Source organism: Aquarana catesbeiana, linkage group LG02, assembly GCF_042186555.1.
Source record: "Aquarana catesbeiana isolate 2022-GZ linkage group LG02, ASM4218655v1, whole genome shotgun sequence".
In the NCBI taxonomy this organism is placed as follows: Eukaryota; Metazoa; Chordata; class Amphibia; order Anura; family Ranidae; genus Aquarana; species Aquarana catesbeiana.
This window is the reverse complement of record NC_133325.1, coordinates 40549831-40564737: the sequence shown is the minus strand read 5'-3', so window position 1 is coordinate 40564737 and position 14907 is coordinate 40549831. Positions and strand designations below refer to the sequence as shown.

The 14907-nt window shown below is 43.5% G+C and overlaps 1 protein-coding gene across 2 annotated transcripts in view; it reads left to right on the top strand.

Moving 5' to 3' along the window:
• GAB2 (GRB2 associated binding protein 2) overlaps positions 1-14907 on the top strand; it is a 237040-nt gene that overhangs the window by 210813 nt on the left and 11320 nt on the right. For both annotated transcript variants that reach the window (XM_073612818.1, XM_073612819.1), the window contains exons 6-9: positions 1157-1445; positions 3717-3807; positions 6733-6835; positions 9986-10111. In XM_073612818.1, coding sequence (XP_073468919.1) covers positions 1157-1445; positions 3717-3807; positions 6733-6835; positions 9986-10111 — 609 coding nt within the window. The remainder of the gene's footprint in view (positions 1-1156; positions 1446-3716; positions 3808-6732; positions 6836-9985; positions 10112-14907) is intronic.

Here is a 14907-nt window from a genome sequence, read left to right as displayed (position 1 = left end):
GGGTCAGGCGCAGAGACCAGTAGCTATAGCTGTCTAGAGATTCCCACCGACCAGAAGGATAAATACAAATGCAGAGCACCCTAGTGGATGATGCAGGCTCACCTGAGGTGCAGGGTCTAAGTACTAGCCGGTATTCACCAGAACGCCGCCTGATGGTGGCGATGTGTTTTGCTGCTTGATAGTGCCAGGTAGCAGTCTTCAGGATCACCCCACCAGGAAGTGAGCAAGCAGGGATCCTGTTGCAGATGTAGCAGGTAGGGATCAAGCAAAAGCATGGTCAGTAACAAGCCAAAAGTCCATAAAAAGTGGTGGCAAGTTGGGATCAGGCAGAAGTGTAGTCGAGGAACAAGCCAAAGGTTGATAACAAATGGTTGCAGGTTGGAATCAAGTGGAAGTGTAGTTGAGAAATAAGCCAAAGGTCGATAAAGAGTGGTATTGAAGATAAGGACAGCTGCAGGTATGCAAAGGACCAATATATCAGCTGGAGAGAGCACATTAATCTGGCAAACAGGAATTGCAAAGGCGTGGCTTAAATAGGAAGTTCATGGGAGAAGCAAAGGGTTCAAGGTACAGAAGAAATCAGATAGGAAGCTGTCCACCAGCTCAGAGGGCTCAACAAGAAGATCTGCTGCCAGACACGCAGCAAAAGGTTGCAGGTTCAGAACCTTGTCCTGACAACAAAATGATTAACATATGTTGAACCAGGAGCATCAAATTTCACAAATATAGGAACCCTATTCCCTATAAATAGGGCAGGTTCCTACACTAAACAAGTCATATAAAGAACAAATTGGAGATAACTAGGAGCCACTACTGGTTATTTCTGTGAAAAAAAAATCATACACATTTCCAATCCCATGACTTCTTTTGGACCAGAACCTGACAAAATCTAGGGACTAGATGAAAAGCATATGAATGTTTTACACAAAATTACCCAGTAGTTGTTTCTTATTATGTCCTATTTCTTCTATATATAACTTGTAAAGACTACAACAAACGTATTTTCATTAATAGTTGTCTCTACAAAATGTCTCTATTCACCATATTTTTGCATGAGGGAAACATATCAAATAATGTGTTGTTATTAATATAATTATTCGGCCGAGTAGGTGCTTGTAGTTATTGGTTCCATGACTTTGTCGGTATTTACCCGCAGCAAACAAAGTCCTCCTTGACCCGCTCGGAAAGTGCAGATTCTGAAGACAACTACGTCCCTATGAACCCCGGCTCCTCCCCTCACGTCAACTCTGAGAAGCTGAATGACAACGCACACAGCGTTTATATCCCCATGAGCCCTGGGCCACACCACTTCGACTTACTGGGATTTTCCTCCGCCACACTTCCTGCCCGCAAAGGAAGTACCGCCTCTCTGTGTCAGAGACCGACTCGAGTCAGTGAAATCCAGCCGCCTCCAGTAAACCGGAACCTCAAGCCTGATAGGAAAGGTGAGGCTCATTAGGTGGATACAATTCACAGATAGGTATATTCAGTACATAGATGGCAGGATGTACCAAGCGAATAGCTCGTTGTAAGCAGCTCGTTGTAAGCAGATGTAGACATGGAGAAGATAATTAATAGAAATTAATTAAACCGCGCTCTCTATAAAATATGTTCAAAGTGATTTAAAGTGCAAGTGCTCTAAAGCAAAAAAACAAACTCAATCAAAATATAAACTCAGCATCAAAATTATACCCATGTGTTATATGAATTATATGTGACAACCACTATTATAAAGTGATCAAGTGCATATACAATTTAGTATATAATATTCAAAAAAAGTTCATTCAATTTTCTGTGAATTTTTCCGGGTCCTGGTATTACAAGGATCTTTCCACCAATATCACAACGTGCCACACATCCTACTCACCGAAATCCCATGACACCCATCACAGGTAGTCATATGCACTTAAACGACAATCCAGCTGGAAATTCCTTACGCCCACAACACTGGTCCAAATGGATGATCAGATGGGATTCAACTGGCAGAATGAACCGGACATTTTGTGGGTATTCTCAAGATAAATAATATTTACCATAGCCACAGCGGGTATCCAAGATTCAGTGGGAAATAAAAAAAAATAGGGCTTCCGTGGTGAAGTATGTCATAATTTATTCCGAAAATTCCAATAAAAACAGGTAAAATAGTTTAAAATCAAAGTGTTCCTAGCAGCTAACACATCCACGTGTTGGAAACACCGCTAGCGTTCCAAGCTGCGTTACAAACGACGGAAGTGACGTATCACGTTCAGACCACCCTACGCGTTTTGTCAGCACGCTTTGACGTCATCAGGAGTTATGGCTTGACTATAGCGGCAGGTGGTGATGGTGGTGGAAAGATCCTTGTTATACCAGGACCCGGAAACATTCACAGAAAATTGAATGAACTTTTTTGAATATTATATACTAAATTGTATATGCACTTGATCACTTTATAATTGTGGTTCTCACATATAATCCATATAACACATGGGTATAATTTTGATGCTGGGTTTATATTTTGATTGTTTGAGTTTGTTTTTTGCTTTAGAGCACTTGCACTTTAAATCACTTTGAACATATTTTATAGAGAGCGCGGTTTAATACATTTCTATTAATTATCTTCTCCAGGATGTACCAAGCATTGGATGGGCAGCCCTGGCAACTCATGAACAAGTACTTGGCTTTCTTCCCTACCCACGCATGTGTAGTCCTCTCTCTCGAAGAACCCTGAGCTGCAAGAGGGAGCAGAATGCAAATACGTGAAGAGGGAACGAAGCCAAGTGCTCGTTCTCGAGTTTCCGGGGTTGCACATCCAACTTTTGGAACGTCCTGCCATCTACAGCAGGGGTCTCCAAACTTTCTTAACAAAGGGCCAGATTACAGTCCTTCAAACTTTAGGGGGGACAGAGTATGGCAATCGGGAATTTAAAATGTCAAAAGGTCAGTGGGATTAAACAATGCCTCAGGCTTAATGGTCAGAGGAAGTACGGAAATTACATGGCAGCTGTAGTCAGTAGGAAAAGGAATAGTGCCTCATCATTGGCGTCGGTGGAAGGAATTGTGCCCCATCATTGGTGTCAATGGAAGGAATTGTGCCTCACCATTGGTGTCAGTGGGAGGAATAGTGCCCCATCATTGGTGTCAGTGGGAGGAATAGTGCCCCATTATTGGTGTCAGTAGGAGGAATAGTGCCCCATCATTGGTGTCAAATAGGGCCCCATCATTGGTGTCAGTGGGAGGAGTAGTGCCCCATCATTGGTGTCAGTGGGAGGAATAATGCCCCATCATTGGTGTCAGTGGGAAGAATAGTGCCCCATCATTGGTGTCAGTGGGCCGGATAAAGTTAGTTTGGACAGCACTGAGCTACAAGATGGAGAAGGAAGTGCAATGGAATAAGCAGTTTGAAAAGTTAAGCATCCTTTTACAAAAGGGACCACTGCATATTCATGTGCCAAGGAGGCTGTAATGCACTGGGAATTTTTTTGGCAAATGTCATTAAAGGTGAACTAACTATTTAAGTAATGACAAAGTTATTGCTGAATAGGTAGGCCCATATAGACAAGATCCTCAGATCACCTGGCCTACCCAGTCGCTGATCAGTGCTTACTGTATATCATGCCCATCTCCTTATAGTCCATCTCCTTGCTCCATTTTTTGTGCTGCAGGAGTCTATACATAAAGAAAGTTCCCAGATGTTGTGATTCAATGATCTCTTCCAACATTTTTCTCACCTGCAGCAAAACCCACACCCCTGGACCTTCGAGCCACAGCGATAATTGATGAACTTCCTTTCAAATCTCCGGTCACTAAATCCTGGTCTAGGCAAGCGTAAGTACAGAACTATATGCAACGGGTGCTTCTACAGCGTGTTCATTCTAAAGTGACTGTACCATAGGCAGATGGCAAAGTCCATAAAAGCAATTCTTTCACGACGAGAATCCATTTAGGCATTAAATCCACGAGAAGAACAGCAATAGTCCATTAGAGTCCGTGAATTGGTAATAGGCCATAAAAAAGCAGAAACGTCCATAACTGGCATTTGTAAGCCCAGGAGTGTCTTTAGGCTTCTGACCCCTGGGAACCCCGACTGGGCTCCCATCACCCCAAAGAGGGCGATTACTCCAGCAGCCACATTTTTGCTGTCTTTTTTTTGCAGTCTTTTCCCCAGGAACTTAGAGCCCTTTTTATATGGTATGACCTATGCCTATGGGGTCTTTAATCAGTGGGAAAATGTTAACCCTTCCTGCTCAGTTACTCCCAACTCAGCAGGTCAATCTAAGGGGGACAGTGCAACATTAAGACACGGTAACAATTTTTCACCTGGCTAGCCCAATTAACTTAAGGGCATGAACACAGACAAGAAAAACACATTGACCCCTGAGAACCCTCTTGGAGTCACCTGTCTACAGGCTAACCAGCTCTAAAAGCAAATACTCTCATGGCTTGCAGCATTTGCAACCTAACTGCACTGGTCAGGAACAGCTGCATGCTCCTAGCTGTGAAAGGGAACATAGATTTCCTTTCTCACATCACGGGACCAGGGGGCGTCATGCTGAGGAAAGATCATCTATAGATTGCAGTTCCAATTAAAGGAATTAGCTTTTGTTCATAAATCTGATCGTAAGCCCAGAGAATCAACTCCAGACAACTTTAATCAGTCGTGAACGGCTAGCACCATCCAGTAAATATTCCCGTCATTCTATTATCGGAGAACCCATCCTGTTTACCTTTGCCCTTTTGCTGCCAGACCTTTTCTGCAAGATGAGGCTGCGTCAAGCAAATAGATTCCAAATATGTCTCAAAACTGCACAGTTGTGAAACGGCAAAAAGATACTTCACCCCTGATTGTCCATAGGTGATAATTAAAAAATGTAGAGATAACAGTAAACAATGCCCCTAGAATAATTGCTCTCACTCCGGCATGCATAGCCATTGTAATAGCTAATATGTGCACACAGTGCAATAAATCAACATTTTCATATGCGTCCCCACCCAGCAAGTTTGAATGTGTGTGTGCGTGAGAGATTTTAAAATGAGTTTACATTACATTATTTATTACAAAGGGGGCTGATAAGCCTCCTATGTGATAGCATAGCGCAGATGACAGGTTCTCTTTAAGGAGACATCAGGGGTCTATTTGAGCCCTAATGTCACCTCTGCACTCTGTTGGAGTTGACTGTGTTTGGTCAGCTTCTTCTCTGGCTAGAGCTACTGGGGTTTTACAGCTCTGAACCTGGAAGTGCTCAGAGCTCAGCGCTTCGGGGTTGATTGAAGCTATCCAAGGGGAGATCGGCGAGTGGATGGACAGTCCACCTAAGAAAACAATACTTTTCAGTATTTGGTGGATGTTGGAGAATCAAACCTCCTGACAATTCTTACATTCTCCCACAAACTCTATTGGTGAGACCTTTGCGCTGAGTTCCCAGATCTGCTGTGCCCATTATGAGGGATTCCCACCATCCCTGCACTGAGCTTCTGGGTCTTTACACCTGCTGTGCCCATTATGAGGGGTTCGCACCATCCCTGCACTGAGTTCCCGGGTCTGTACACCTGCTGTGCCCATTATGAGAGGTTCCCACCATCCCTGCACTGAGTTCCCGTGTCTTTACACCTGCTTTGCCCATTATTAGGGGGTTCCCACCATCCCTGTGCTGAGTTCCTGGGCCTTTACACCTGCTGTGCCCATTATGAGGGATTCCCACCATCCCTGCACTGAGCTTCTGGGTCTTTACACCTGCTGTGCCCACTGAGTTCCCGGGTCTTTACACCTGCTGTGCCCATTATGAGAGGTTCCCACCATCCCTGCACTGAGTTCCCGGGTCTTTACACTTGCTGTGCCCATTATGAGGGGTTCCCACCATCCCTGCACTGAGTTCCTGGGCCTTTACACCTGCTGTGCTCATTATGAGGGGTTCCCATCAACCATGCACTGAGTTCCCGGGACTGTACCCCTGCTGTGCCCATTATGAGGGGGTTCCCACCATCCCTGTGCTGAGTTCCTGGCTATTCACAAATGCTTTGCCCATTATAAGGGGGCTCCCACCATCCCTGCACTGAGTTCCTGGGTCTTTACACCTGGTGTGCCCATAATGAGGGGTTCCCACCATCCCTGTGCTGAGTTCCTGGGCCTTTACACCTGCTTTGCCCATTATGCGGGGGTTCTCACCATCCCTGTGCTGAGTTCCTGGGTCGGAACACCTACTGTGACCATTATGGAGGGGTTCCCACCATCCCTGCACTAAGCTCCCGGGTCTGTACACCTGCTTTGCTCATTATGAGGGGTACCCACCATCCCTGCACTTGGCTCCTGGGTCTTTACACCTGCTTTTCCCATTATGAGGGGGTTCCCACCATCCCTGTGCTGAGTTCCTGGGTCTGTACCACTGCTGTGTCCATTATAAGGGGTTTCCACCATCCTTGTGCTGAGTTTCCATGCCTGCTCACCTGCAGTGCCCATTATAAGGAGTTGTTCCCCCCCGTCCCTGCGCTATGTTCATGTTGTAAATTAATTTTCACTTACCTTAGCAAATGCAGTGAGAATTCCCTTTACAAATAATACCCCAATCACGTGCAAGGAAATTAAAAAAAAAAAACAAAACAGGATTTTTGCTTGCACATGATTGGATGATTGAAATCAGCAGCACTTCACCTCATGCACTAAGCTAAGTAACAATTCACTTTGTAAAGTGTAAATGCTCTGCTCAGTACAAGATCTTTGTCTCTAGAAGTAATCTGGTATACTCTCCTTTACAGCCACTCTCTAAAATCCAACTCATCTCAATACTGCCGCCCGGTGTCCACGCAGAGTATAACCAGCACCAGCTCTGGGGACAGCGAAGAGAATTATGTAGCTATGGTAGGTTATATTTACTTGTACACTATGCAGCCCTAAATGCTGTCATTCCAGTAGGCTGGATGGGTTAAATTCATCCAGGTTTGTTATTTTTTTAAATAATCAATTTATATAATAATAATTTATTTAGAAAATAATAATAATAATTCTTCTACTTCTTCTTCTTCTTCTTCTTCTTCTTCTTTTTCTTCTTCTTCTTCTTCTTCTTCTTCTTCTTCTTCTTCTTCTTCTTCTTCTTCTTCTTATTATTATTATTATTATTATTATTATTATTTATTAAATTATGGTTATATGAATTGCATTTTTTAGAAATGTTTTATAAATAATATTAATAATTATTATTGTTTTTATTATTGTTTAATTAGTATACATTAAATTATGATGATATAAATCATCATAATTGAATAATAATTCTTCTACTTCTTCTTCTTCTTATTATTATTATTATTATTATTATTATTATTATTATTATTATTATTGTTATTATTATTATTTTTTTTTAAATTATGGTCATATGAATTGCGTTTTTTAGAAATGTTTTATAAATAATATTAATAATTATTATTGTTTTTATTATTGTTTAATTAGTATACATTAAATTATGATGATATAAATCAAATTTAACTTTATTTTAAAAAATGGTTATGTAAATTATTAATATTATTATTAAGGTAGTATTATTATTTAATTATTGTAAATACAAATATAGTTTAAAAAATAAATTGAGTTTGATAGAAATGTATATATAAATCTTATTATTATTTTTATCATTATTATTATTTAAGTTATGATTATATAGATTAAATTGAACTTTATAAAAAAAATTATTATATAAATTATTGTCACTGCTATTATTACTAATATTTATTATTATTAATAATTTATATAAAATTAAATTCAGGTAGGTAAATATTTATTACAGGTACCGGTAGAAGAGTAATTGATAAGGTACATTTCTGGTGGCTCGTTATTTTGATTTGCTGCCCCTACCCTTTTTCCCAGCCGCTTCAAGCATTCCACACTACTAGCTGTACGGAATACCTGACCCCCCCCCTCTGCACTCATGGTTTCTTCTCCTGCCGGGTCATACAGTGAGGAAAATATTTGTTCCCCTGCAGATTTTGTAAGTTTATCATAGGTGTATTTTACATGGTAGAGACAGAATATCAACCAAAAAGCCTGAGAAAAACATGATACAAATGTTACACATTGAGCTGCAGTACAGTAAGTAAAATAAGTATTTGATCCCCAAGCAAAACATGACTTAGTACTTGATGGAGAAACCCTTGTTGGCAAGCACAGAGGTAAGATGTTTCTTGTAGTTGGTGACCAGGTTTGTACACATCTCAGGAGGGATTTTGGTCCACTCTTCTTACAGATCTTCTCTAAATCCTTAAGATTCCTTGGCTGTCACTTGGCAACTCAAAGTTTTAGCTCCCTCCATAAATTCTCTATAGGATTAAGGTCTGGAGACTGGCTTGGCTACCCCATGACCTTAATGTGCTTCTTCTTGAGCCACTCCTTTGTTGCCTTGGTGGTATGTTTTGAGTCCTTTTCATGCAGGAAGACCCATCCACAACCCATCTTCAGTGTTCTGGCTGAGGGAAGAAGGTTCTCATCCAAGATTTTACAATACATGGCCCCGTCCATTGGCCCCTCAATGCGGCAAAGTCGATCTGTACCTTTAGCAGAGAAACAGCCCCAAAGCATAATGTTTCCACCTCCGTGCTTGACTGTAGGGATGATGTTCTTAGGGTCACAGTCAGCATTTTTCTTCCTCCAAACATGGTGAGTCGAGTTAACGTCAAAGAGCTCAATTTTGGTCTCATCTGACCACAGCACTTTCTCCCAATCCTTCTCTGAATCATTTAAATGTTCATTGGCAAACTTCAGATGGGCCTGTACATGTGCCTTCTTGAGGAGGGGGATCCTACATTTCTTTGTATGTGGGCAAACTTACAAAATCTGCAGGGGATCAAATAATATTTTTATCCATGGTTTCTCCACCAGCAGGAGAAACCATGAGGGCAGAGGGGGAGCAGGTATTCCGTACAGTTATGCCGCGTACACACGGTCGGACTTTTCGTCTACAAAAGTCCAACGGACGCTGACGGACTAAAGCTGGCTGGTAATCCGATCGTGTGTGGGCTTCTCCGGACTTTCAACGGACTTTTTCAGCCTCAAATCCGACGGACTTTAGATTTGAAACATGCTTCAAATCTTTCCGACGGACTCGAGTCCGGTCGAAAAATCCGCTCGTCTGTATGCTAGTCTGACGGACAAAAACCCACGCTAGGGCAGCTATTGGCTACTGGCTATCAACTTCCTTATTTTAGTCCGGTGTACGTCATCACGTAAGAATTCAACGGACTTTTGTGTGATCGTGTGGAGGCAAGTCTGTTCGTTAGAAAGTCCGCCGCAAGTCCGTCGAAAGTCCGTCGAAAGTCTGTCGGACAGGCTGTCGGACTTTTGTAGCTGAAAAGTCCGACCGTGTGTACGCCCCATTAGAAGTGCGGAATGCTCGAAAGTGGTTGTAAACCCTAAAAAAAAAAGGCATGTACGTGCCATTGCTTCAGTTTACTTAGGTGCGCATGTGCCAATGACGTCGGCACATGCAAATACAGGGATATCTCCTAAACTGTGCAGGTTTAGGAGATATCCAGGGTAGCAATGGGTAACCCTAATTATAGGCTTGCCTGTAGTAAAAAGTGTTTTGTAAAGGGTTTACAACCACTTGAAGTGGCTGGGGCAAAGGGTAGGGGCAGCAAATCAAAATAATGGGCCACCGGAAATGTACCTTATCTATTTCTCTTCTATCCTCTATGACCAAGCCCATGATCATGTGAAATGTGATAGAAGGACACGGCTTGGGAGGAGGCCTTTTTGATTCTCAGTGAACTTGGGCAGCTTCCCGGCATGCACTTCTATCTTTCCTTTCAGAGTCTTTGACCGGCCAGGACGGGTCCTTATGAAGCTGGCACCTGGCAGGGTTGGAATCACCAGCTGATTTTAATGGATCTTTGGGGTTGATCGTGCCTCTTCTATTACTGCTATGCTTCACCATACAAAGTGTCCTTGTGCTAAAGTGTTTTATAGACCTTCCATACATAACCCAAACAGTCTCGTAAAATCTAACCTTTATTATCTTCCCAGCAAAATCCTGTCTCGGCATCCCCGGGAACCAGCGGCACCAACAGCCCCGCCCAGAAGAAGAGCACCGGCAGCGTGGACTATCTGGCTCTAGATTTTCAGCCAGTGTCACCAAGCCCTCACAGAAAGGTATGTGTTTAATACCCATGTTCTAAAACGCTCCCTGTACTCCGCCAGATTACTGGTCACCAAACCACGAGGTCGGTTCAGAACATCTATTTTTGTAAGATCAAATAAAAGGGAATAGGTATGGGTTTGGGAGGGGCTAGTAATGATGGCCATCTATAAATTGTTTATTAGGCAAGAGCATCAAATGCAGCTAAAACGTTTAGGGGCGGATTTCCGATTAGGCACTGTAGACATGCGCCAACAGGCGCCCTTCCTAGAGGGGTGCCTGTCTGTAAATGGCAGGATCCTGAGGGGGGGGTGCTCTCCCCGCTCCTGTCAGGGGAGTGCTCCTCCATAGAGCGGGTTACACAGGATCCTCTTAGATTGCACTTGATTACCCACCCCCTACCCACATTTCCAGGAGATGAGCGGTCCTTGGAGGAGGTAGGGGATATGTAATCAAGCCGTGTACCATCTAAGAGGATCCTGTGTTATGCCATAGCTCCCAACTGTCCCTGATTTCGAGGGACTGTCCCTGATTTGGAGCATCGTCCCTCTGTCCCTCTCCCCCCCCTCATTTGTTCCTCATTTTGGTCTGATCTATAGAGTTCATAGGCGTGCGCACAGGGTGTGCCAGGTGTGCCTGGGCACACCCTAATCGCCTTGTGTGGTGCATATTCCCCCCTGTTTAGACCACTGATATTTCATCCCCCAAAAAAATGTTACAAAAGAAAATCATTTTTTGAAAAATAAAATAAACAAAATTACACTGTTCACTACCTTACTGACACCATCAGTACATATACGCATGCATATGTATTTGAGCTTTGGGGTGCCTGGGGGGGGGGGGGGCATAGGGAGCCAGCACCTCCTCACTACTCCTGTAAGATTGAAATGGGGGGGGCTGTTTGCGCTGGAAGGGTAATGTGGGTGAAATTTGTGCTAGAAGGAGGAATGGGGGGGCAGGAATATGAGCTGGGAAGGGTAATTTGGAGGGGGTTGTGCTAAGAGGATGAATTTGAGGGAATGTATGCTAGGAGGGGGAATTTATTTTTGCTGAAGGAATTTAGGCTTAGGGGTGAGCATGTTGATTAGTGGTGTTTTTTTTTTTTGGAGGGGGGGGGGGGCATAGGCTCCTGAGATGTACAGTGCCTTGAAAAAGTATTCATACCCCTTGAAATTTTCCACATTTTGTCATGTTACAACCAAAAACGTCAATGTATTTTATTGGTATTTTATGTGATAGACCAACACAAAGTGGCTCATAATTGTGAAGTGGAAGAAAAATGATTAATGGTTTTCAAAATCATTTACAAATAAATATGTGAAAAGTGTGGGGTACATTTGTATTCAGCCCCCCTTAAGTCGTAGAACCTCCTTTCACTGCAATTACATCTGCAAGTCTTTTTGGGGATGTCTCTACCAGCTTTGCACATCTATAAAGTGACATTTTTGCCCATTCTTCATTGCAAAATATCTCAAGCTCTGTCAGATTGGATGGAGAGCGTCTGTGAACAGCAATTTTCAAGTCTTGCCACAGATTCTCAATTGGATCTAGGTCTGGACTGTGACTGGGCCATTCTAACACATGAATATGCTTTGATCTAATCCATTCCATTGTAGCTCTGGCTGTATGTTTCGGGTCGTTGTCCTGCTGGAAGGTGAACCTCCACCCCAGTCTCAAGTCTTTTGCAGACTCTTATGCCCCGTACACACGAGCAGATTTTCTGTCGGAAAAAAACTTGGATGGCTTTTCCAACTGAATTTCGCTCAAGCTTGCCTTGCATACACACGGTCACACAAAAGTTCTCTGAACTTTCGACCGTCAAGAACGCGGTGACGTACAACACTACGACGAGCTGAGAAAATGAAGTTCAATGCTTCCGAGCATGCAGAGGAATTTTGCGCGTCGGAATTTGTGCAGACGATCGCATTTTCGGATAGGAACTTTTTCCAACTGAAAAATTGAGAACCTGCTCTCAATCTTTTGCTGGCAGGAATTCCACCAGCAAAAGTCTGATGGAGCATACACACGGTCGTATTTTCTGACCAAAAGCTCTCATCTGTCTTTTGCTGGCCGAATTTTCGATCGTGTGTACGCGGCATTACAGGTTTTCTTCTAAGATTGCCCTGTATTTGGCTCCATCCATCTTCCCATCAACTCTGACCAGCTTCTCTGTCCCTGCTGAAGAAAAGCATCCCCACAACATGATACTGCCGCCACCATGTTTCACGGTGGGGATGGTGTGTTCAGGGTGATGTGCAGTGTTAGTTTTCCGCCACACATAGCGTTTTGCTTTTAGGCCAAAAAGTTCAATTTTGGTCTCATCTGACCAGAGCACCTTCTTCCACATGTTTGCTGTGTCCTCCACATGGCTTCTCACAAACTGCAAACAGGACTTCTTATGGCTTTCTTTCAACAATGTCTTTCTTCTTGCCACTCTTCCATAAAGGCCAGATTTGTGTAGTGCACGACTAATAGTTGTCCTGTGGACAGATTCTCCCACCTGAGCTGTGGATCTCTGCAGCTCCTCCAGAGTTACCATGGACCTCTTGTCTCTTCTCTGATTAATGCTCTCCTTGCCCGGCCTGTCAGTTTAGGTGGACGGCCATGTCTTGGTAGGTTTGCAGTTACTCTTTCCATTTCCTGATGATGGATTGAACAGAGCTCCGTGAGATGTTCAAAGCCTGGGATATCTTTTTATAACCTAACCCTGCTTTAAACTTCTCCACAACTGTATCCCTGACCTGTCTGGTGTGCTCCTTGGCCTTCATGATGCTGTTTGTTCACTAAGGTTCTCTAACAAACCTCTGAGGGCTTCACAGAACAGCTGTATGTTTACTGAGATTAAATTACACACCGGTGGATACTAATTAGGTGACTTCTGGAGGCAATTGGTTGCACAAGATTTTCGTTAGGGGGGATCAGAGTAAAGGGGAGCTGAATTCCATATGCACGCCACACTTTTCACATATTTATTTTTTTTAAAAATTTGAAAACCATTTATCATTTTCGTTCCACTTTAAAATTATGTGCCACTTTGTGTTGGTCTATCACATAAAATCGCAATAAAATACATTTACGTTTTTGGTTGTAAAATGCCAAAATGTGGAAAATTTCAAGGGGTGTGCATACTTTTTCAAGGCACTGTAAATCAAGCCCTGGACACATTTCATAGAAAAAGCCACCCCTTCTTCAGGGCTTAAGCATGTTGTCCATAGCTAAAGCCGGACAAAAGTAACGAAAAGGCCTACTACATTGATCTGTGGTATCGCCACAACCTTAAGTCAGCCCCCCCCCCCCCCCCCGTCATCTCCACAAGACTGACACTGAAGATCAATATAGACCTCAAATGGGCCTTTTAGTGAGTCCCATCCAGTTTTAACTACGAACCATAGACTTAAGTCCTGAAGAAGGAGGGCGAGGCTTTCCCCCAAAACCTGTTTGATGAGATCCACCTTTCATTTGCCCTTCCAGTGGAGACTGTAAGTGGCTAAGCCGACACACATTGTACAGGCAATTTGTCGCCATGAAGAAGCCCAGTAGATCGGAAGTGGCTAAGAGATATAGCAGGATATCAGCAGCATTGATGTGCCAAAAAAACTATGAAAAAAAAAAAAGTGATAGAAGTATTTTATCATTTTTGCTTTAGCAAACTAAAAAATCTGTAAGCGTGTTCTGTTTCAAGTGCCAGTTTATGCAATGACCTACCTCTCGTCTGTGCGGACAATATGGCTACTTGCTGACTTAGCAGTATCCACAGGCAGCTTAACTCATCAATAAGAGACAGAACTTGAATCCACTGTTAGGATTTAGATCTTCTTTAAACACTTGCCGGCCAGCGCACGCCAATATACGTCGGCAGAATGGCACTGGTAGGCAAAAGGACATACAGGTACGTCCCCTTTAAGAAGCGGTGTTGCACGCGCCCGCCGCAGTCTCCGTGACCGCGGGTCCCACAGACTCGATGTCCGCCGGGTGCCCGCGATCGTGTCACGGAGAGGTAGAACGGGGAGACGCTTTTGTAAACAAAGCATTTCCCCGTTCTGCCTGGTGACAGGACAGAGGTCACTGCTCTCTGTCATCAAGAGCAGTGATGGCTGTCGTGTCACTTGTAGCCCCTCCCCCCCACAGTTAGAATCACTCCCTAGGACACACTTAACCCCTTCACCGCCCCCTTGTGGGGGGGGTTGATCGCTGTCGTGTCACTTGTGGCCCCTCCCCCCCACAGTTAGAATCACTCCCTAGGACACACTTAACCCCTTCACCGCCCCTTAGTGGGGGGGTGATTGCTGTCGTGTCACTTGTGGCCCCTCCCCCCCTACAGTTAGAATCACTCCCTAGGACACACTTAACCCCTTCACCGCCCCCTAGTGGGGGGGGGGTGATCGCTGTCGTGTCACTTGTGGCCCCTCCCCCCCTACAGTTAGAATCACTCCCTAGGACACACTTAACCCCTTCACCGCCCCCTAGTGGTAAACCCCTTCCCTGCCAGTGTCATACACAGTAATCAATGCATTTTTATAGCACTGATCGCTGTATAAACGACAATGGTCCCAAAATAGTGTCAAAAGTGTCCGATGTGTCCGCCATAATGTCGCAGTCACGAAAAAAATCACGCATCGCTGTCATTACTAAAAAAAAAAAAAATTATACATAAAAATGACGTAAATCTATCCCCTATTTTGTAGACATGATAACTTTTGCGCAAAAATATGTAGAAGAATACATATCGGCCTAAACTGAGAAAGAAATTAGTTTTTTTTTTTAAATTTTTGGGGATATTTATTATAGCAAAAAGTAAAAAATATTGCGT